The sequence below is a fragment of the Platalea leucorodia genome, assembly GCF_965183815.1.
Source record: "Platalea leucorodia genome assembly, chromosome: 1".
NCBI lineage: Eukaryota > Metazoa > Chordata > Aves > Pelecaniformes > Threskiornithidae > Platalea > Platalea leucorodia.
Window position 1 is genome coordinate 166178213 of NC_138823.1, and position 22643 is coordinate 166200855.

Here is a 22643-nt window from a genome sequence, read left to right on the forward strand (position 1 = left end):
GTTGCCCATACCACGTGTTGGTGGAAATGTGTAATGTTGTAGTCGTCTCCGTGGTGGGGGCTGTTACTCGTTTTTTTGCAAGTAGAAGCCGCAACTGAGATTTGAGCACTATTGACTAATGAGGAAGACCACGTTTGAGGGGTGGTCACCTAAAGAAAAGCTCTGGGTGTGTGTACCATGCTATTGAGAGGAAGATAAGGATCAAAATAGCAGTTAGGACATACTTGTGATGAGAATAGCTATATTAATCACCTGAGTTTCCAAATGTGTTTTTGCTTTGTTTAATGGTTTTCAACAGCAAGAGACCATTGCTTATGGAGAATGACATGGAGAGCAAAAAGGAGAGGGGAGCACAAAGCAGAGAGTTGGCTGGGAGTGACCGTGAAGGAAAAGAACTAGCATGTGCGTAAGGGTCATTGTCTGTGGATGATGACAACGGGAGGAAGCCTTGCAAAGTGCCAGGATAGACAGAGTTTTAGTAAAGCTGTTTTTGATTTCTAGGTGGAGTGTAGGCTGTTTAGCTCTGCCCTGTAAAGGCCTGGATGGTCTACATTTCCTCAGGCTGGGAGAAACACTTTTCCTCCTGTCACCTTCTTTGATCCCCACAATGTCACAGTGCCACGCCAGAGGAGATCAGTGGAAAAATTACGTCGAGGAAGGGTTGAGCTAGAAGTGAATCCCTCTGACAGAGCAATCTTCATGAAAGGACTTAACACTTGCTGAGACGGCAAGATATATTGGAAGCTAAGAAATCCTTGCTGAGGTTTGGAGAATACCTTGTGTTATTTTTTTTTTTTTGTAAGGACTTAAGGAGATATAGGGTTTTTTTTGCATGTGTATACATTAGCCAAAGTAGGAAACCTTTGGCTTTGTAGCTGAGAGAATGGCAGAGAATTTTGAAAGTAGCATGTGTGGCTTTGGATTTTGTGGTCTAAGCAAGGCAGCAATAGACATGAATACCTGAATGCTGGGGTGAGCAATGCGTCTTGGAGCAAAAATACTTAGTTCTGACTTTGAGGGGTAGAAAGAAAATAGAGAATTAATTATTTAGTAGCAAAGGGAAGAAAGCCTTCTCTGATCCCAAATGATTTGGGTGTCTGCCAATGCTTCTGACAGCTCTGGGAAGAGCAGAACTGAGGTTGCTGAGCGCTCTTCAGATGATTCCCTCCAAAGGACATTGAGTTAGTGTGAGCACAATGGTGGCACTTGTACCTGTGAACACTTAAACTAAACAACATGGTGCAGAATGAAATACTTGATTCTTCAATGGCCAGCTCTTGCTCCAAATATCAAGTCTTCATCACTCACCATAGAATTCAGAATTTTCTTGGACTTTTGGCTTGTTATACTTCAAACAGTAATTAGTCTTTGTGGGATGGGGGGACCATGGTAAATCAATTTAGGGAAGTTTCTTCACAGTGTGGGATTGTGATAGTGGGAGAGAGAGCAACTGAAGGTTGTTGGATGCAAAAAATAATAATATGGTCCTGGTGCCAAGCATAACTAGGTCTGCTTCCTTGAGTTGTGGAGTCGTTAATTTAGGTATTGCAGTGAAGAAGGTTAGTGTTCAAGTTGTCAACTTTTCAGACGCTTTCTTTAATTATTAAAAGAAAGGAAAGAAGTGGTGGAAAGAGAAGAAAAAGAGTTGGAAGAGTAGTAATACTGCAGGGAAGACATTCATGTAAAAAGTGAAAATAGAATCAATTCGGTCGTTGTACAGGTGTACCAAAGATAAATCTTCTGACAGATAAGGAAGCGCTGAGATAGGAATGCAATATTTCAGCAGGCCTGTCATTCCAGGCGGGTATAGCAGAGACGTTTCCTTGCAAGAAAGAAGCTCACCTTGGCTCCCATCTCTGGCAGCACTTGCAAAGGAAGGTCTTGAGCATATCAAAACCAAGAGTGCAATCACAGGTCTATGCAGGCCTCTTACTTCTGTCTTGTCCCACTCAAATTCTCATTGGGAAAATCCCCAGTTAAACACAGGAAAATACAGGGACATTGGTGAAAGAGTGAGCTGACAAGGCAATAAAAACTCTTGACTTCCAAGATGAGCAGAAACCAGGACCCATCTTGAATTGCCTCTCTGTAAGGGCAATAATTCCACGGTGCTGCTGATCAAAGTTGGCTACGCAGCTATCGGTGTGAGTTGTGCTGTGGCAGCGGCTGTGTTTGGGATCTCTCCCAAGCCGGGGTGATTGGAGTCTGAACTCCAGGAGAGCAAAGCAATTAGCAATGTTTGACATGAAGTTCACAACCAAGGCAGCTGAATGCTGCCAGTAGCATATGTGCAAATGGGATAGGTCTTGCTATTTACAGCTGGTGATGATAAACCACCTCGTTTCCTGGCTTCAAACTAGTGACAGGTTGAACTGGAAGAAGAATAGTGCAAATGATGTTGCAAAGGTTCCTCTCATGTAAGTAGGTATGGCACTGAGCAACCAGGTCCTTCCTGACAGTGCAAGTGTGCCACTCAGAGCAGAAGTCAGGCAAGGCACACAGAAGATTAGGTCAAAGTCTGAAGCAGAGAAACAGTCTCTTGACTTTTGTAGATTCATGTTACTTTCATAGAGGCCAGAGTTAATTTCCAGAGAGTTAAAGCTTCCTGGGCTGTGTGCAATGACCTGTTTGGTCTCTCTCCAGGTTCCTAGTGGACAAACACACCTCATCTAACGCTCAGCCCCCTCTCATCAAAATAATACAATTGCACAGAGTGCTGGCTGGCAGTTTAATCATAACAGTTGTGGATCAGGTGTGTATAAAATAAAATAAAAAACACCCCCTCTTCCCGAAAAATTTCCTTGGAAGGAACAGCTCGGTCTTTGTGAGGAGCTGAGAAAGCATCCGACTCGGACACCGTTGCCTTACGGGACCTCACTCAGCCTAGGTTGCATAAAAGGGCTTTATAGGATTATAAAGGTTCCATGCAGCGGCAGCTCCAAGGCAGCATTTCAGGTGGGGGCACTGGCTCTCCCTGGCTCTGCCTGTGCTTGTTTATTATTGATGCCATGCTCTGAAAAGTGCCACCTCACCCTTCTTCCCAGGGCTGCTGGAACGTGTGTGCAGAGCTAAGGCTGCTGCATTGGTCCCCTGCTGCCGAAATGGGCACAGGTCCAGCGCTGGGGAGGGAAAACGTATGTGTGCATGCACGTGTGCTGCTTTTGCTCATGGAGGTCTTCACCTGGAAGAGCTTCATTGCTTGTTGGCTAGGAAAAGCCCCTTTCCCCTAAATTTACTCCTTCTCTTGTTCTGGAGGTGCTTTCCTAATTCGCTTGCTTCACTCTGATTCAGACCAGTTTGAAAGCCAGTGAAATTAGTCCAAGCAATAAGCCAGGCAGGGATGGATGTGTCTCCATTCGGCGTGCGCATTGCATGACTTGTTTTTCACCATTTTGGATTATCGTGTCCCCTTTTCTCTAATGGGTGAGGACAGGGCAGAGCTGAGTCGGGAAACAGGAGGTGGAAAAAGGTGTTTTTCTGCCTTCCCTATAAGAACATCAAGTTGCTGTCTCGTCTTTGGGTTGTTTTTTTGGGAAGGGGTGAAGCGGGTGTCTGCATGCCGGCCCAGCTTTCTCAGCTTGCCGTGGCTGTTACCCATGTGTCGCAGATATTGGGACTGGTGAACTTCTACCTAAGCCTTTTGTACAGAGCAGTGAAAGTGGCCATTGCTGACAATGGGTCCATTTAATGCTTCAATTTTCTGTTGTTTCCCAGGACTCTCCATCCACTAGTTCTAAGTGGCTGTGGGAAGCCTGTCCTCTGGCTTTGTGCAGCACCATGAATCCTATTTTCTACATTCTCCCTTTCCCTGGCTCTTTATTGTGTTTTTATTTAGGTGACTCTTACTGGGACCCACTTTAGAGATAATGCAATTGGGCTGTGCTATCAGCAGCTACGCTTTGAAGTAGCTCAAATCCAAGCACCTAAGGGGGAGGGAGGTGGGGAAACGGTTCAAAATCAGCAATTGCTTTGCAGAAACCTTGGCTGTAGGATCAATTCCTGTATCCCTCCTCGCTGCGATAGCCATCTGCTACATGATACTTGGAGCTTATGTTTTCCAGAACACTTAGCTGAATAGTACTGGCTCAGTCGGAAAGGTAAACTGGGGAGGGGGAGCTGTAGAAAATGCTTTTATGCCTCCCTCTCTCTCCTTTGCCAGATGAGTATCTCTTGCACCAACTGTGAAATCTTGCAGGAATGAACCTTCATAGCAGAAGTATTGATGATGACCAGGAATGAATGTCCTGGAGATTTTCCTTACTGTTGTGAAGCTCAGACCAAACCACCTTTCTCATGAACCAGCCTGCTCAGCGCTTTGGTTAATGAGGCACCAGGGCTGGGTGATGTCCCATCTCCTTGGGGAGCAGTCAAGCCGAAGTCCACGCTCTGTCCCACTACAGACAGAGCAAAAATGTAAGGGTTAACATTTGTCAGTGCTTCAGATGGAGCTTGCTGTTTGGCCTTTTGGTTGTTTTTATCATTTTGGGGGAGCAGAATTTGGAGAAAAACTATTTTTTTTGAAACTTACACTGGTTACACTAACTTTCCATGTTTCCCAGAAGTCATGCTGACTTGATTTTTACTATTGCAGGTTTTCTTCTTGAAACACTGGTACTTTTAAAGATAACTGAAGGAGAACATTTCCCTGCCTGTATCTGATCTAAAAAAAGAAATCCAACAAAAAAAACCTGAACCCAGCAATTTTTTTCCTCATCTCGTTAAATCATCGGTAATGACTGGATCTGTATGGGATGTTGCTGGCTGAGGCTTAGGTCAGGATTTTGTGCCTGTTGTGCAAGGAGGTTTGGGAGTTAAAGCATCCTAGTTGCTTGCCCTCTGGGACTGTGCTCTTGGCACAATGCACCCCAATTATTAGAGAGAAATCCTCATTAAAAAAAAAGAAACAATAAACCCCTGCTCCTGTAGGACAGGTGGGGCTTTAATGGGGGGTTTCCAGGATCCATCTGCATTCAGCAAAGGGGGTGAGCATGTGCTCCCCTTCCATGCCCTCCCATTTACCCCAGTGGGCCTGCACTGATGGGGATGTCTGAGCCTGTGACCCATCCTCGCCTGTGCAGGATTGCAATGTTACAGCATGTTTTCAATTCTGGCTTTAAGCAATTCTTCCTTTTTGCCTGGGGAAATGTCTTCAGGTCCCTCAAAACCCTACATAGTGATTCCCATTGACTGCGTGGACTGGCACCTGGCCGGAAAAGGGCAGAGCCAGGAGAGTGGGGTGCAGGCAGCCTGGCCAGCAAAACCACTCATGAGCCCAGCAGATGTTCCTGCAGCCTCTCTGCTCTCCGGGGCTGATGCCAGCCTGGTCCTTTTCCAGCAGCTCGTCACTTGACACCGGGAACACTACGCTGGCTTCTTTTGTTGCACATTGTACGAGTCAAGGACCTTGTGCTCGGAGAAGGCAGGGGAGGGGACACGTATTTCTTCAGGTCATTTTTTAGGTTTTGAGCTTGTTCTCCCTTGTAAAAGCTTTTGGCATTATCGCCTGAAAAGTGTATCCTGCTGTCAAGCCTCAGGCTGTGGCTTGCTAGGTTTTATGTAAGGATCTCTTCTGCAGCGGGCAGGGTGGCTGTATGTGCTTTCTTGGTGTGTCTCTTGGGGTCTGGTGGGACGAATCACCCTCTATCCCTTCCCAAGCTGGTTCTGGCTCTGCTTGATGTGCTAAAATGACTTTTTTTTTGTTTATGCACAGGAGAACGACTGTAGTGCTCTTGTGTTTTTGCTAGTTTCCCAAGTTCATGCAGTTAGGTACCTTCAATTATTTCTTTCCTGGTTCAGTTCTCAACGCAGTCCTGTGGTGGAGATTGCCAAGGTCTTATGTCCAAACAAGCTCCGTGAGAGCTGGTAGAGAGCATAAATCCAAATATTGCTTCTTACCCTTCTCTTCTTGCTCCCACGTTGCACACACATTGCAGAGAGCGCTTTGCTGTAAGATCACTCCTTGCCCATGCATCGGCAAGTCCACATAGGTGCTCAGCCAGGGAGAGCCCGATCCCGCCACATCCCCCATTTCTACCATGGGCTGTATTTCTCTGTCCTCACCAGTGTGCCCCTCTGTTCCTCTGCAGGCTGACGGGGAACGAACCCCTGACCATCCTCCCTCTGACCTCAGAAATGGAGGAAGCTGCCGTCAAAGCCCACTACAAAGTCTGTGACCGCCTGAAGCTGGAGAAGAAGCAGCGCAGGATGTGCCGGCGGGACCCCGGCGTGGCCGAGACCCTGATGGAGGCGATCAGCATGAGCGCGCTGGAGTGCCAGTACCAGTTTCGCTTTGAGCGCTGGAACTGCACCCTTGAGGGTCGCTACCGGGCCAGCTTGCTAAAGAGAGGTGAGTGGAGTTGGGGGTCTTGGTCAGGGATGCTGGCACCCCCTGCACCCATCGGCTTCCCTGGCATTTTGCAGAGTGGTCATCTTGGCGCATCCTTTGCCAGCAGTGGGTCACCACCTCCCCAAAGGTCCAAAAAGAGCTCATAGAAGGTAAAGACAAAGCCAGGCTCAGCTCATCCATGAAAGCACACAGCAGGCAAAGGATGTGCTATATGGCAGTAATTTATGTGCTTGTACTAATGAAGCAACCCCTGTCCGCCTACTGTTGCTGGCCATGGCTCCTCTCCTTGGAGGTCTGGAGATGTTTGTGCATGTGTCCGCAGTGAGTAGCTGTGATTGCTCCTCATTTCTGCTGGAAGTTGAGCTGTTGCTGGAGGGGAAGGTGTTGAAGTTCCCAGAGCTGTTCCCTCTTTTTTTATTTTTTTTGTTTTCCTATTTATTATGTCAGCTTTTCAGGAAAGAAATTGAGAAAATGCCTTGTTAAGGGAAATAAGGCAAAATGGACTTTTCTGTGCTGTCCTGTGATTGGGGGCAAGGGGAGCCCTATCATAGTGCAGGGCAAAACCTGCAAAGTGTGTCCTGTTACTGCCCTACCCAGGGAAAATCTCCCTGGATGTGACAGGTGGGTAATTCCCACACCCCTTCCCAGCAGCTTGGGTGGAGATGACCAGAAGCTGAGAAGGGAGTATTCAAGGAGCAGGTAGTATTTTTATCTCCTTCCTTTGTGCTACCTCATATAGTCCAGTTTCCTGCACCCTCTTAGTACAGTCCAGTTATTTCTGGACTGAGGCTAAGGATGCAGCAGGACCATTTTACAGATAGCTTGCATGGGTCTCGAGGGCTTTAATGACTTCCAGAAAGTCCCACACTCAGCGATGGAGCTCGACCTAGAAACCCAGGGTCCGATGTGCTCAAAGATAAGAGCAGAGGTTTGCAAGGTGCACTGACTCGCTAATTAGTGAGAAGAAGTAATCCAGAAGCGCTGGGCCTTAACTAATGCACTGTCACTGACTGCAGTGGAAACAAGGAAAGTCCTTATGAAACCCAAGAGGTCCAGCAAGAGCTGCAAGACATTTAAAAATATCCCTGCATGCCAGAGGAGTCCCTGGATTAGTGGCGCCTTGGGAAAGCCAAGCACTTTCTCATGCTGACACCTGGAGGCCACAGCTTGTTCCTTCAGATGAGCCTGCCCCCACGGGCAGCCCTTGGCAAGGGGGGTTTCAAAGCAGCCTGAAGTTGAGCTGCCTTCAAACACCACCGAGAAACCCTCTGCCCTTGTCAGGACCCCATGTAATAAATGGTAGCTCTGAGGGTTGCAAGGCTCTGCCTGCTGTCTCATTCTTCCATGTTTTATGCCCCTGCAACATCTCTGCTCTCCACCGACGCTGTAAATCCTTCAGACGTTGTTCCTGCGGCATAACACACTGCCCTGTAAATCTTTCCCCTCCTCTCCAGGAGCTGCTGGTTCCTGGTTCAGCATTGCAGCAAGTGATACCCCAGGGCAAAGGGGCACATGTATCACCCACTAAGAGACAGCTATTCAAATACATAATTGTGGGCTTGCTTCTCCTCCAGGACCGTTGCAGCTTTTTAAGGAGAGGAAAAAAAAAGGGGGGGGGCAAAAACCCCTACATTTTGCTTAAGAAAAGTTTCTCCCTCCATTTTTACACTTGGTCACCAGAACAGCCTGGCTGCTGGTTTGCAACTTGGGCTGATGCAGCCTGTTTCTTAAAATAAGGGGGGATTGTTTAAGGGACTTGTTATCCTCTTTGGATACTCGCAAACAATTTTGGAAATGGCTGAAACTGGATAGCCGTTGATGGCAGGCTGTCGATGCACTGGGGGTTAGAATGCCTGCATTGATTTAAAGCTCATTATCTTGTTACAACGTATCTTGGTGCAATCAAATAGTGCGTGGCGGAGATGGCTTTAAATCTGGCCAGAGCCAAATGTCACATGGACTTGCTTGGAAGCTGCCTGAGCTGCCTGTGGGGGAGATGATACCCGTGCTGATGGGCACAGGGAATCTGTGAGGCTTTCAGTGATGCAGAATGGGAGGAATAGAGCTGAAGCTGATGGGGAGATTGATGGAGGGGGAGAATCTGGCAAGCGAACCATTCCTCCTGGCTTTCTGTCAAACCTGGTACGCACTGTGGTTGCATGGCATTGACTTTCTGCTGAGATTTCACAACTCTGAATTCAGTGCTTTAAACCAGGAGGCCTTCAAGCAGGTTGCAGATCTGGGCTGTCTACTAAACTGGACCACATCCAGGCTGTTCATTGCCAATTGCAGCATCGCAGACTCTCAGAGGAGAGTTTGCTTGCCCTCTTCCATCGAGGACCTTCTGTTAGCACACTGGTACCTCTCCATTTCTAGCACAAGTAGTAGTGGTGGCAAGAGGCCAATTCTACAACCCAGGAGCACGGAGGCTTGGGAGCATCTCTTTCTAACAGTGGCATCCTGCTGACAGGCACGTGGGCAGCCTGACCTAGGGTGTAACCTAGAAAAAGCTGATCTAGCCTACACAAGATGAAAGCTGCTTAGAAGGCACTTTCTACCCAGAGGAGTTTGGTGGTCTGCACACCTATGAGTTTTTGTGGTGTGACTTAAGCATTCTCCCACCACTCCCAACAAGAGCGTTTGCAACACTGAAGATATTTCTGGGGTGCCAGAAGACATGGTCTAACTTCAGGGAGAAAACAAAGATGGGAAACATCCCAAGTTTGGTTTCTCAACCCTGACCACTCTTTACGGTGTCCTCAGCAAGTGTGGAGCTGAGCCTCTTTTATTTTAACCTTCCTTCCAGTGAGGGAAGTGTTCCTGCTCTTCTTTTCCAAGTGAGCAGTAGAACGGTCAGACAATTCCCACCACAGTCTGGTTTGAGTCAGCCCCCTTGGGAGGACCAAACCTCAGTCTCCTGGACTGGATTTTCATCAGTCTGCTGCTGAAGTTCAGCATCGTGCACCTGGGAGTGCTCTGGGAAGGCAGGCTCTGGGGATGGGCCAGGGTAGCGCCCCATGAGCTTGCTTGGACTACCCTGAAGCTCCCAAGGAACAGTTCCAAAAATGACCTGGCAGTGTCTCTGCATGTCCTTGGTTGACACACCAGCTTACAGATATATCCACTACTGTCACCATCCACTTGTGTTATTTTTGAGTGGGGGATTTCTTGAGTCGAGTCCAAAGCTGTTCTGGAATTGCATCTCAAATATGCAGTCGTTTATGGCTTCCATAGCCGGAGAATGAGGAGCTATAAATACTGGCATGTTTGCTTTTTATTTCTGGCTTTTATCATTTGGATCAACATCATGGGTCTCTCTGGGCCTCAGTTTACCTATTGGGGGGAGCAGATGCTGTCGCATCCCTGCAGGTGAGCATGGAGGTGTAAAAAAGGGTTGTGTGTAAAAGGTTTGAGGTGTAAACTGCTTTTTGAGGCATCTGAGTGAGGTGCTGCGTTGGGTGACAGGCTGGCTGCCGTGTGCTTCCCAGTCCTCGGGTGCCTTCTGTCGACAATGTTGTTGCACTGGCTTAGGACCCAGTGATTTTTTTTTTTTCAGGGGGAGAGGGAAAACCAAGGAGCGCTCATGGTTTCTGTCCCAACCATCAGTCAGGAAGTCTATGCTGGGTTCCTGGTATTTGGTGTCCCCTTGGTAGCAGTATTGCTGTACCATGGTGATGGTACGTCCATGGCCTGTCTAACTCTTCCTCACCTCTTTCTGTTTTCAGGGAGAGACTGTCTGCAGAGTGACAGCCACAGAGCTGGCCAGATTTCATTTGCATTCTTGAATCCTGGCTTGTGCCACCTCTGTCCATCATTCCTTGCTCTCCAATGTGTCCTCTCCACCATCAGTGATGTGCGTAGAGCTTGCCATGCTTTGACGTTGCTCAAACTCTTCTCACAATGGGTTTTGTCTCTATTTTCTCTTTTTTTTTAAAAAAAATCCCTGCTCTAGCTGCAATTAAAGCCACCTCTTCCTCTCTCCTGCAGGTTTTAAGGAGACAGCCTTCTTGTACGCTATCTCCTCCGCAGGGCTGACACATGCCATGGCCAAGGCGTGCAGCGCGGGGCGGATGGAGCGTTGCACCTGCGACGAGGCCCCTGACCTGGAGAACCGTGAGGCTTGGCAGTGGGGTGGCTGCGGTGACAACCTGAAATACAGCAACAAGTTCGTCAAGGAGTTCCTGGGAAGGAAGCCCAACAAGGACCTGCGAGCAAGGGTGGACTTCCACAATAACCTTGTGGGCATGAAGGTGCGTTGCAGACTGCTCGGGGTGGGGGTTCAAGACGTTGTGGGGTTTGTGAAGGCAATAAGGTACTGCACTTGAGTGTGGAAACAGGAGTGTTGGATGCAAAACACATGGAGTGATCCTTCTGCTGGAGGAGTGGAGTCTCAATTATGGGCCTATGCCCTGTTTTTGTCACTGTGCTTCAAGAGTTGGGCAAAACCATTAGAGGGAAACCAGAGGGAAAGAATCGGGACTGTCCAGGTCTAGAAAACATGAGCTGGGGGGAAAGATTGCTGGTTTTCCACAGGGAGGAGAGGGCCCTCTCTTTTCCACTGCAAAGGGATGGAAAGGCAGGTTCTCCAGGCTTACATGAAGCAGGACAGGGAGGAGGGGATTTATGCTGCTGCAAGACAGGTTGAGGGATGCTTTTCCTGCAGTATTCAGTAGAGCATGGACAGTGTAGTATCTCTATAGCCAGGTTTCTTTAAAGCTGGCCAGACAAACACCTGGCAGGGAACCAGGGTGGAGATATTTCTCTCTGACCTCAGTCCTAAAAGTCCCTTCAGCCTTATTTTCTGGCAGCCTTCCACTCTGTCTAGAGCTGCTGCATTTGCAGCTAACAGTGCTTGGGTGTGTAGTCCCTTCTTTTTTTTCTTCTTTTCTTGCCCTTATCCTCTCAGCTGGAAGGCTTTCTGCTCTTTACCCCGTGTTCCTCCCCTGAGGCTTTACCCTCCTGCCTGGGGGCCTCCCTGCAGGACTGATGTAAAGGACAAAGTGTCTGCAATTGCTGGGTCATTCCAGCAAGAGAGGGGAAAGGAAGGGGCTTTCCATCTTCTCCCATAATCTGCTTGGCTGTACCTAGCCTAGAGTTGCTTGAACACGAAAATCCCTCAGATTGGCCAGCACAGGTGCCTAGGATCAGTGTTTCATTGCACCAACCTCGAAGGGGGACATACTGTAAGGTTATAAATAGCCTTCGAGCCTTGTTATTGTCAGTGTGATTGGATGGAGGGTTGGGGCTGGGATGGGGGACCTGGGTCTCTAGTTTCCCAGGCAAATGCAGCCCAGCCAGTTGTGCATTCTAGGAATCACCACCCCAGCTCAGTTGTTCCTGTGCGTATGCACAAAATGTCATTCCTCGCGACAGAGTTGGGGCATCAGAGAATGCCACCAGTGAGTATTGGCCAGCAAAAAGTTTCCCCCTCTCCTCACCACCAGATGCTCCTAGACAGTGCTGAGATCAGGATTAGAAATATCCTGGATTTAGCTGGTGTCTGGCTTTGTCTGACAGCTTTTCTGCCTCTGGATTAAAAGGCTCAGTGCCCCTGAACTCCTGTTGCAGCTCTTTGGTGTGTGAAACAGGCTCTGCAGGGTGATGAAATTTGTTTTAATCCTTGTGGTCGGTTGTTCCCAAGGGCCTGTCCCAACTCTTTGGAGTCAGCTGTGTGGCAGATGGGACTAAAAATGGAGAAGGTCGTCCATGGAGGCTGTGATTTCATGCTGGAGATTGCTGTGAGATGTCCCTGCTCTCTTCCCTTTCCAGAGTCATATAATACAATCTTGTCAAAACCTACAAGGCTGTGGCTTTAGGTGCCATTGACATGTTCTTGTAACTCCATGAATATCTCCTCTCCAGCAGTGGTAGGGCTAAAAAACTTTCCCAAGGGACTTGACCTAACTCCCAGTGCTCTCCACCCCAGTAGCTGCAGTCAGGATGCCCATATGGCTGAGACTCAGTCTTGGATTTAGGTTAGGTGTCCTTATTTGTCATCTCTGCTCTACACTGTCTATGTGACTTTGAGCTAAACAAACTGAAACTCCAAGGATGAGCTGGAGGGAGTGAATCTCCCCTTTCTGCCTGCACTTTCTTGTCCTGATGCCACTGTGAGTTAGTTCCCAGGGGATGGGGAGATGTCAGGGACTCTCTTGCATCCTCTGCCTCCACTTTACTTGGCACGGTCAGGCTCTGGTCATTGGCAGTGATTTCTAAGCACTAGCGTAATATCTGCAGCTAAACAGCTGAGTAACAGTTGTGACGGTTGTCCAGACACTGAGAGCCCTCATGGCAATCCAAGTCAAAGACCTCTGCTGCAGGTCAGTGATCCAGTGGGTGGACAAAAATAGGAACACGCCGTGTCTGTCGAGTTGGTATTGCTGTCTGACAGCTTTCCTTGCCTATTTGCAGCAGCAGTTGAAATGGCTTCTTTGTTTATGCTCCTAGAATAATTGTGCCTTAGTCTGGTTGAAAGACAAGCCAAGCAGCCCACCGGATTCACATCATCACCATGAAGCCAGGCGGAGAACAAGTGAACTACATGTTGAGAAGGAAGCTTTTAGGAGGATGGTGGTTCATGATCAGGAGAACATTTATCTATATAGTCAGGATATGTGGACCTAAACCATTGGCGCAATACAGTGTCATTAAGAAGACGATGAGAGATGTTCAAGTTGGAGATGAGGACGCAAGCTGGCTTTGTAATTGCAAGGTCAAAACTTGCAAAGCTTGCTTAAGGCTTCAAATTATTGAAACTGATTTGAAGTCCGAGTGTTGAAATTCTTGGTGTGGTTGATGGATTGTCTCTGACATTGCTTACACCTGGGTGTAGATTAATATCAGGTTCAATCTGCTTCTTTCCTCCTGGTCCCGCTGTCAGTGCAGTGTTGGTGGAGGATGAGTTGCTCAGCAGGCAGTACTAGGTTCCCTTGCTGAATCTGTTGATATTTTCCTTGATTAAGGTAGTGGGTTAAATATGAAACTCAGCATGTTTCCTCTACCTGTGTTTCTCCAAAGAAGCTGCCCATCAACTAGCTGCTGCCTTACAGACTTTCCAACTGTTGACTAGCAAGAGATGCTAACCTAGTGGCTACGACAGTCTGAAATGACTTTGAACTAACCTAGTTTGGTTATTTGGGCAATAATTCATAGGTATTTGATTTGATGTGAATCAAACGCAATATAGGAGTGAAGATAGCCTTGATTTGTTCCATTTTGGAACTGAACAATTTTGAACTGGAGCACTCACTAAGATACTCTTCTGGCCTCTAATGTCTTGTATGTCCACGTGGGTTCCAAAAAGATGATGATTATGGCCATTTTGAGCAGGAGCTGAGATGCAAACTAAGTGCCTTTCGCAAGGTTATGCAGCAAGCCGATAAGGGAGCAGGAGACTGAAGCCACATCTCCTGAATTCTTGCTCGGCACCCGCTGTGTTTTTCCTCTCACCAAACCACAGATTTTATGTCTATTAGTGAAGCCATACATGCATGAACCGAAATCTTTGCTGCTATACTACAGACTGCTTTGGACTGGGCTGGGAATGGATGAAGGCTTTCTTTTCTAGTACTTTGTTTTTCTATGGGAGCCTGCGTTGGTATACTTACAGTGCATGTGTGCATTCGCTGAGGGAGTGGAGGAATATCTATCAAAGATATAGCACAAGCTTGGTGGTCTCTCACTGATTCTTAACAACATATAATCCTTCCCATCTAATTACTCCCAACCATGGCAAAATGGATAAATAGTCCCTTGAGACCCAGCAAAAAAAGGACCTGTGCTTAATTGACTGATTTGGCAACCAACCCTATACCCTTCTGGTCAACACAGCAGTTTCTCCATGGTGTCACGCTAGTAAATAATCTACGTATTTCTGCGAGGGTGACATTATCCTATCCCGCCTAGTTTTAGTGTCTCTTGGTAGAAGTTCTCATATAATTATTATTTTACTTCTGTTTTTTCCAACCTTGATGGACCGACTGTAATTTTGCCGCCACCAATGAAATAATCACTGAACATGTTGTGCCCATGATGGCTCACAAAGTTATATGATATGACCTCAATCGCTAATGAAAGGGCAAGCTTGTCTAGTGTGAGGATGAGGTAATTAGACCAGGACTTCTCCAGCCTTCTCTTTATTGAAAAGTAAGAGCTCTGAATAGACCACTTATTAAAAAAGCAATTTCCCTCCCTTTGCCAAATCTACTCTCGCTCATTCAGCTATTCTTTCAGAGGGGACTTGGGTGGAGAGGGTGTGTGTTGGGGGGAGATGTGTGTATGTGTCAAGGGGATGGGGGTTGGTGGTGGTGAGAGAAGTCAACTGTATTAAAGCTTCGTTGCCAGCAATGAAGTTTCTTGGTTATATTAAATGAAGCACAGGCAGCCTTGCTAAAGCTCTCTTCTTCTCTATATCCTCCCCCCTTCTTTCCCCCTTGTACACACAAGTGCAGCCCTCTTTTGTAACCCATTAATGAAAAGTCGGAATATTAGAGCACTCAATTAGTTCCACTGGGCTTGAGTAAGTGATGTTTTAATTAAATTTGCCCAGTTTCTCAGCAAAGTATCATTAAACATGACTTTCCAACTCCCTCTCTGGAGCGTTGCTAAGTTTCTTAATCCCAGGAGCGCTGACCTCTTCCAGAGGTATGTCTGGTCAAGCATGTCTTACAGATCCAAGGGGCACTATTAAAGGGGCCTGCTGTTACCCAAGAAAAAAAAAAATAATTGTCATGTTCTCATTCCCTTTTCCCTTTATCCTTCCAGAAGAAGGGACACAAGCAAGCCTTTGCCTTCAGGACCCTGAAGCCAGGGGTATAACCACAGTCTCCTTGAGAGCCAGGAGTGTTTAGTGCAAAACTATGGAGAAATGAAGAACAAGAAAATTCCTCCCCCCCCGCCCCCGGAAGGTCTCTCTTTAGACAATATCCCTCTTTGAAACTGGTTCCCTTCATCAGGCTTCCTTAATTGCTTTCACACAATATCAACCCATATGTTTTGGTCTGTGCAGACGATATGCACGTTTCTGAAGGATCCTTGTCACCCTTGTTGCTGTAGGGTTCAAGTCCAGACCCATCCTGAGACACATTATGCCTACATTTCTGAAGCCATATGGGATGCTCTGGAGAGGATAGTGGGTGGTGCATGGACTTTTCCTTGCTGTTGACTTGCTTGTTTTGGAAGTCCATGCAAGGAATGGCTTTTCCCCTTTGGCAGTGCTGGCAGGGATCTATCTCAAAGGCTGAGCGTGCCTCCTGCGCTAGAGACGGACTCTCCATATCAGGTAGATGTTTGCCCAGCTATCATCTGTCTGAGGAACTTCACGAGCTATCACATAACATGTTATCAGAGCATACCGCCATCTTCATTTCTGTATCTCCATTTTACAGAGGGGAAATTGAGACCCAGAAAGATTAAGTGACTTACTAAAGGTCACACACAGGCGTAGCAAAGCAGAGACTTGCACCCTGTCTCCTGTTGCAGAGACAGTGTTTACAAGCGCTGCCCATCCTGTCTCATAGAGTTCCTACTAGCAAACATGATTCCAGTCAAACTCCAGAGTTTGTTGAACAGGCAAGCTTAAATGCTAATCCCTCTGTTTTTCTGCACCCTCAAAAAGTGTAAAAACTGCTCTTTTTGATGAGACAAATCAATGAGCTGACTAATACAGCTGGTGCATGGAAAAAAGAGATATGATGCATCCTTTAGGCAGGTTCTTTAGGGGGTGAATCTGCAGTGTGAAATCTAGCATCACACTTTTACCGAGGTACAAATCAAACCTAGCAAATAGCAGCCTCTCAGACTAGGTCTTGAGTTTGTATGTACCGATCACTTTGCAGGGCCACCACTAGTATTAATTGCTCCAGGTTATGATGGGTAGGAATGCATAAGCATGCTCGCTGGATTTCCCCCTCCTTCTTTCAGGCTGAGATTGGCTCAGCCAAAGTCTTCCTGAGGCCTGGAAACCAACACTCTAGAAAAAAATTGCTTGCTGTGTCCCATTAATTGAAGTTGGTTGTATATATGGAGCTTTCGTAACATGTGAAGCACACTAGGAATACTGAAGGAGAAAAAAATACTTTTAATGTTCTCAATTTAAAGTAGGGTTATGTTATTCTATGTTTAAGTGTTTGTATTTTAATGCATATTTCACTAAAATATGAGTGTTCATATTTTTAAAGAAGGAAGGGTAGCGGAAAGGGAAAACTGCTCTAAAAAAAAAAAAGAGTTTGAGAACAGGCTCAAAAGAATGGCTTTTTTAACAAGATAGAAGGAAAAAGTGAAGGGAACACAAAAGAAAAAACTTCTAACAATCTGTGAAACTTTTATAATTCAACCAGTGGCAATGGCCAGTGTTAAGGAACAAGTCTGGTCTTCTAGTCGTTTGGGCACTGTGGAGAAGTGGGGACCATGGCTGCTGTCCAAACAAACAGTAATACTTGAGCTGAGAGAATAACTAAGCCTCTTTAAATATGTATGTAGAGGATGGAAGAGATTTGATTTATAAAGAAGCATCCCAAAGCCCTTTCTGAAGTAAGACAAGACGAGGGCAGGCTTTTTCCTGGATGAGCTGACTCTAAGGAGGTTCATCTGCTCCCTCCTCTCCCCCAAACCATAGCGAATGGTTTGAAGCCTTGGAGCCGCAGACCAGCCATGACGACAGCGGAGCTATAACCCAGGAATTCCCACGGCTGCGCGTCCGCTTCGGACTGCTGCTGCCCAGACAAGAGTTGTCTGAAAACCACCGCCAGAGCCCCGTGACCCAGCTGGGAATGAATGGGAATCTGTCCTCAGCGTTTCAGCTAAAACACTGAGAAATTGTGTGTTGCAGCATGTCTGAGACTGATCATTACGGGGGCACTTAGTCTGAGCTTCGTAGCAAACCATTGTTGTGAGGAAGGATTACATGTTGCATAGCAATGCTCTGCTGTGATCCCTTTTCCCTATGGCTCTTGTAAAGCCATTTGGGCAGGCGGTCCTGCAGTGCTATCTAATTTCCTCTAAGCAGCAAGCACCAATAAAGACGGTCAGTCTTGCTCTATCATAATTATTGTCCTCCTTGTGCCTTTGTCAGTATTTGGTATTCTCACAACAAGATCAATAAGAGTTTGTGTTCCTACGTCAAACTAATTTCCTCAAAGAGCTTTATTTTCCTCCCAAACTGCTCTCCTATTTGTGAGACTACAAGACCAGGTGTTTGTTCAGAGAAGGGTAGGAGGACATCATTTCAATGTATGATGCTATCCCTGATCCACTGATTGTTTTTGTTCAACTTTGCTTTCATGGTAGAAGCTCTCTGCAGCATATGACACAATAAGGATTCAAATGCACACTTGCGTTGTTACTCCTGCTTTACTATGACTCTAATGTGTGGTAGCTATGGTGTTCAGCCCATGGGGAGCATGAAATATTTTGTGCTTTGGATTTAAGTGAATACATTTTGCTTCACATCTGTGACAAGATAGAAGCATGCATGTGGTGACTTACCATGGTGTAGATGAAATAGGATTATTAAATAAGTGGTGAGGCTGTCTGTGTTCAAGAGAAGTTCAAGTCTATGTAGGATGGAGGCAGATCAGGCTCTGAACTGTGATGCGCTTTGAAAAGAAAACAGGAGCTACCTATGGCCCTTGAAATGATAAGCTGGTGTTAAAGTCTTATTCTGCCTCGTGTGCCCTAGACTTTTTTGGTAATAAAAGCTAAGTTTTTCTGTCCTGGAAGTCCCTCCGCTTTTGAAAGCACGATCTAGACGTTTACCTATTTGTCCCAGGGCCCAGCCAGGCAAGGTTTCTCCAGCACTGCTCCAAGCAACCTGCTGACTTGGATAAGTCTTGCTCTGCTTCCTGGAGGAATGAGGTGGATTTAAGTGTCTCTGACAGGAGCCTGCAACAAGAGGGGGAAGGTCTTTGTTGAAGCCGGGGAATGAGACGGGAAACAGAAGGGCTTTGCCAAGATTCATTTTGGCTCGTGGGTGGTTAGGGGCCCGTAGGCAGCAGTTCTCCATCACGCATCGCCTTGAGTAGCTGCATCGTGACTGACAGCAGCAGGGGAGGTTGGCTGGGGAAGAAATTTTTCTAGGATTTTTACTATAGCTGCCTCATAACATTCTTGAGCCCTTCCCGGCCCTTCAAGGAGAAGGTTTATGGGGTGGTTGGGATGCACCACACTTGCATAGTGGCCATATGAAAATCCACATGCTGGATTTCATGAACTGGTGCATTCACAAGAACACAGACAATGGAAAGCTTTTATGCTTTGGTTTACCAGTACATGCTATCTAAGCTGTCCTAGCCACTGGTTAACAAGGAAATAAAAGTGGATCAGGAAGAAAACAGACTGGGATTCATTAGGGGCTTTGTTCGTCACTGTTTAAACACAGACAAGGAGAATAGGACTCTTCTACCTAAATATACACATTAGTACCCTTTGAGAGGCCTTTATTCTCCTGGAGGGGCAGCAATATTTTACAGTACATCAAATAATACTAGATGCTGATATTTAGGCACCTGAATTCATGTCAGAGGGTGGGATTCTGCTCAGAGTTTAAGATATCTAAACTGAGGTGCCTCTGTGTGAGCTGGGTCCTTAGGCTCCTCTTAGTGAGTGGAGATGTGGTCAGCACAGTTGGTGGAGCCTGGAGAGCTGTTCAGCTGGGTGTGTGCTGGTGTCTGCTTCGCTGTAGGATCCCTTGCCTGCTTTGGCTCCACTCAGTCAGATGGGAGTTTAGAGGTGTTTCTCAGATGTAGGTATTTAAACTCAAACGTCTGCGTCTGTGAGGTCAACCCTGGCTGGATGGTGTGATTCAGGTGCCTAAACCTACATGCCTGTTCCTGACAGAATGTTTGCTGTCAGTCCATCAGGATCTGGATTTCCAACGTGCGTTGTGCCTTACCTACCAGCCCCATGTGGATGCCTTGGATATACTGCACCTGCAAGGTCAGCTCTCCCACTGAGCTCTGGAGAGGTGCCTCCTGATGAGAACAGCCCTGTGTCCAGGTTCCCTTCCTGCATTTCATGACTATGCCTTGTTCAACCAGCTCTAAATCCAGCCAAGCCTGTGCACGGGAGCGTGTCTACCAGCTGAGCCAATTCCTGTTGGTTTCTTGCTTTCCCATCTCCTGTACAATGGTGGTCGTCTCCTTTTCCAGGTGGAGCAGATGTGAATGGGTTGGGGGAAGTCGAAGGGGTGAGAAAAGCCTGAACTGATGAATGACTGCAGTGTGTAGCCCTTCTGCAAGTATCTCAGCAATTTTGCCCAGTTTGCTGATGGTCTGGGCGTGAAATCAGGTATAGGAGCTTTGTTTCACATGAACTCAGCTCTCACTTCTGGACAACCAGTGAAATGTGACATTACATGAGGGACAGTATGGGTGAGGGTGGTTTTTTTTCTCGGTGTTGAAATGTGTTCTGTACGCTCTTGTCTAACATTGTGGGATTTCTTGCAGAGTTGGCTAGACACTTTGGCATGCAAAGCGTAACAGCCCCTAACCAAGCCGGCCCAGCTGAGTACTAAAAGCAGTAACACATCTCTCTCTGTAACCCGTCACTTGTTTGAATGCTACTGTGTATTATTGGATTGCATTTGAAAAGGTCTTGGCTGTCACAGGAATGAAGTGTGACCATTGGCCAGGCTTTGCTGAAGGCCGTATTATGCATAGTGTCTTTCTAAAAATGTCTCTGTAATATCAGGATTGGGCCAGACCCCAATTCTGAGTCCATGACCTATTGCACATTTGCACATGGTGCTCAGCAGGACTCATGCAGCCAAATAATTAAGAACCGGATGGTCAGAAAATGGACGGGAGCCAGTCCTCTGCTGTCATGAGGCCATAAAGTTGGCAGATGCCATGATGGGCAGAGGGGGGAGGGTTTTTTTTCTTTTTTTCAGATACGGTAGATGCCCAAAGGAAGGGCACTTTCAGTAGTACCTTGACAGGAGGCAGCTCTATAAAACAGGCTCTGTTCTAACTTGCTATTTTAAGGGGTGGTTATACGTTACCCATTTAAAGTCAAAATGTAACCTATTTTTGGGGAAGGGGGGGGAAGGGAGAACTAGAACTATAAATATCTGTTTATAATCTGTGGACAAAATGCAGGTTATCTGTGACTGTCCAAATAACGCGTCTGCTCTCATGTTGCCCACGGAGGATTCCCAAGCGTAAACCTATCTCTGGAGAAGGTGGGGGAGAACATTCAGATGGCATTTATGAGGAGATGGGTATGCTTTTGTGCCACGAAGCATCTTTATTGCAGTCTGATTTGAAAAGGAGAGGATCCTTTGTTTAGTATCAGTCAGTTTATGGGTATGGGGTCCTTTACAGCACTTGGGGGGCTCTTACCACCTTTGTCTCTCTCCAAGATGAATAACCATTGACTTTCTCATTGCTTTCTTCTCTTCCCAATACTGCTTCTCCTTCCCATGCTGCTTTTTCTGTTGAAAATAACCTTCTCTTTCTGTTCACTCCATCTCATATGTGAACACTGTGGTTCCGCTGGCTCTGCTCTTCCGTCTGTATTTATGCTTTGTGGTGGTCTGAAGAGACTTGTTCCCAGGCAGATCTGGACACCTCCCTATATGGAGATTGACTTTCTTTTGCCTTGGGAATAAATTAAACATATACATTTACTTTCTGATATCTTGAACAAGTTATTTCCCTCCTTTAGGAATCTGTGAGATGAACCTAATTTCTCATTTAAAAACCCGCTGCAAGTGTTTGACTATTAAAATAAATAAACTAATTAAGAAAGGATTTGAAACCAAACCTTGCCATTGATAGTTGCAGTCAAGAGGCATAAGCAGGCACAAAGTTTAATGTGAGAGTCCTTATGTGGAGGGGACATAATCCACTTCAGTTTCCAAAGGTTTAAATGTCTTCCCTTTCTTTTCTACCTTGAGTTTGAAGACCTTGGTCATAAATGCTCTGCCTTTTTTGTGGAGAGAATAAAATATACATTTCCATCCTACTTGAGAACACCCTATAGAAGGTTCTGCCAAAACATTACAGAACTTATGCTAGCCTGGGATTTGAACTTACAATGCGTTCCTTCCTGGATGGTGGCTTGCGTAGACAACATTTGGGCGCAGCAGCCCCTGAATGCCTGTGCGCTGCCATTTCCCTTTATCCCCTCACCAGAATCCCTACACGGTGTTTAGCTAAGTGGCTTTTCCACCCCTAGGTTAGGCTTTTTATAAACACTTGTGACCTTGCTTGATGTCTTGCCTGGTCAAATCTCAAGATCCACTCACCCTGAGGTGCTGCTGAAGCATCAAGGCAGCAGTTGGGGTTCCTCATCCTGACGTGGGGCAGCTCCTGCTTGCTCATGATGGGGCAGATGGTGCAGCCTTTAGTGCAGGGTGTCTGTTCCCATGGCCAGAACTGGAAATTTAAAGTCCCCTTATCTCCCTGCAGAGTGACTGCCCCACATCCTTCCTCTGGTTGAAAATTGAAGGCTGCTCTACAGCCACCAGCCATGTTGTAGTCCCCAGGGGTCACTGCCTGATGAGCTGAGGGCTGAACCCACTGGGATGGACACTTCTCACTGCAGCATCAACCCAGATTTCATGTTTTTCCCCTTGAAACCCTCTGTGTGAGAAGCCAGATTCCCCTTCCAAGCTGCCTACAGCTGGTGCCACAGGCAGAGTAAATCCTGGGGGCTGCATTAAAGCACCTGGAATTACTGAACCCTTCACACAGGGGTCTGTTTTCCATTTGTTCACATCTTAATTTTTCAGAGAAAGAGAGGGCACAGAGGAGACTGAGGCAGCCTTGGGCTTTACCCTGCATCAAAATGTGCTTCATTAAACATGCATTTGGCCAGCAAGCAATGGCGCTCTTCGTTTTTAAGAGCACGTGCAGGCTTCTTCGTTGCTAGCAGAAAAAAATTGGTAGGTCCTTTTGGACATACTGCCACGCTCCAGAATAGGATCCTGAACACAGGTTGGAAAGGCAGAAGCTACTTGGATGCTTTTGGAGCTGATGGTTTTGGTGGTGACAATTCAGGCTGTTCTCAAGGACTTTATATATCATTTCAGCTACGTGAAGGGTTTTTCCTTAATCACAAAGTGAACTGGGTGGGATGCTATACCCAGTCACTACTGGTGGAAACAGCACAGCTTAACTGTGTTTCCACTGAGCCTGTGCTGCTAATTGGGAGCTGTGTGAGTTTAAGGTGGTATCCTGTGTGTGGTGATGTGGAGAAGGTTCCTACTGTCCATGCTCATGTTCTGGAGCATGTGCCACCCCACCTGTGTGTTCGTGTGTGTTACAGCAGCGCTCTCCCTCTTCTATTTGCTAAACTA

The 22643-nt window shown here is 46.7% G+C and overlaps 1 protein-coding gene across 1 annotated transcript in view; it reads left to right on the top strand.

Annotated features, from left to right (window-relative positions):
- The window catches only part of WNT9A (Wnt family member 9A), a gene marked incomplete at both ends in the record, with an annotated part of 54812 nt that overhangs the window by 31296 nt on the left and 873 nt on the right, over positions 1-22643 (top strand). Inside the window, 2 exons of the mRNA XM_082306902.1 lie at positions 6087-6346; positions 10334-10596. Of these exons, the coding sequence (XP_082163028.1) occupies positions 6087-6346; positions 10334-10596 (523 nt within the window). The remainder of the gene's footprint in view (positions 1-6086; positions 6347-10333; positions 10597-22643) is intronic.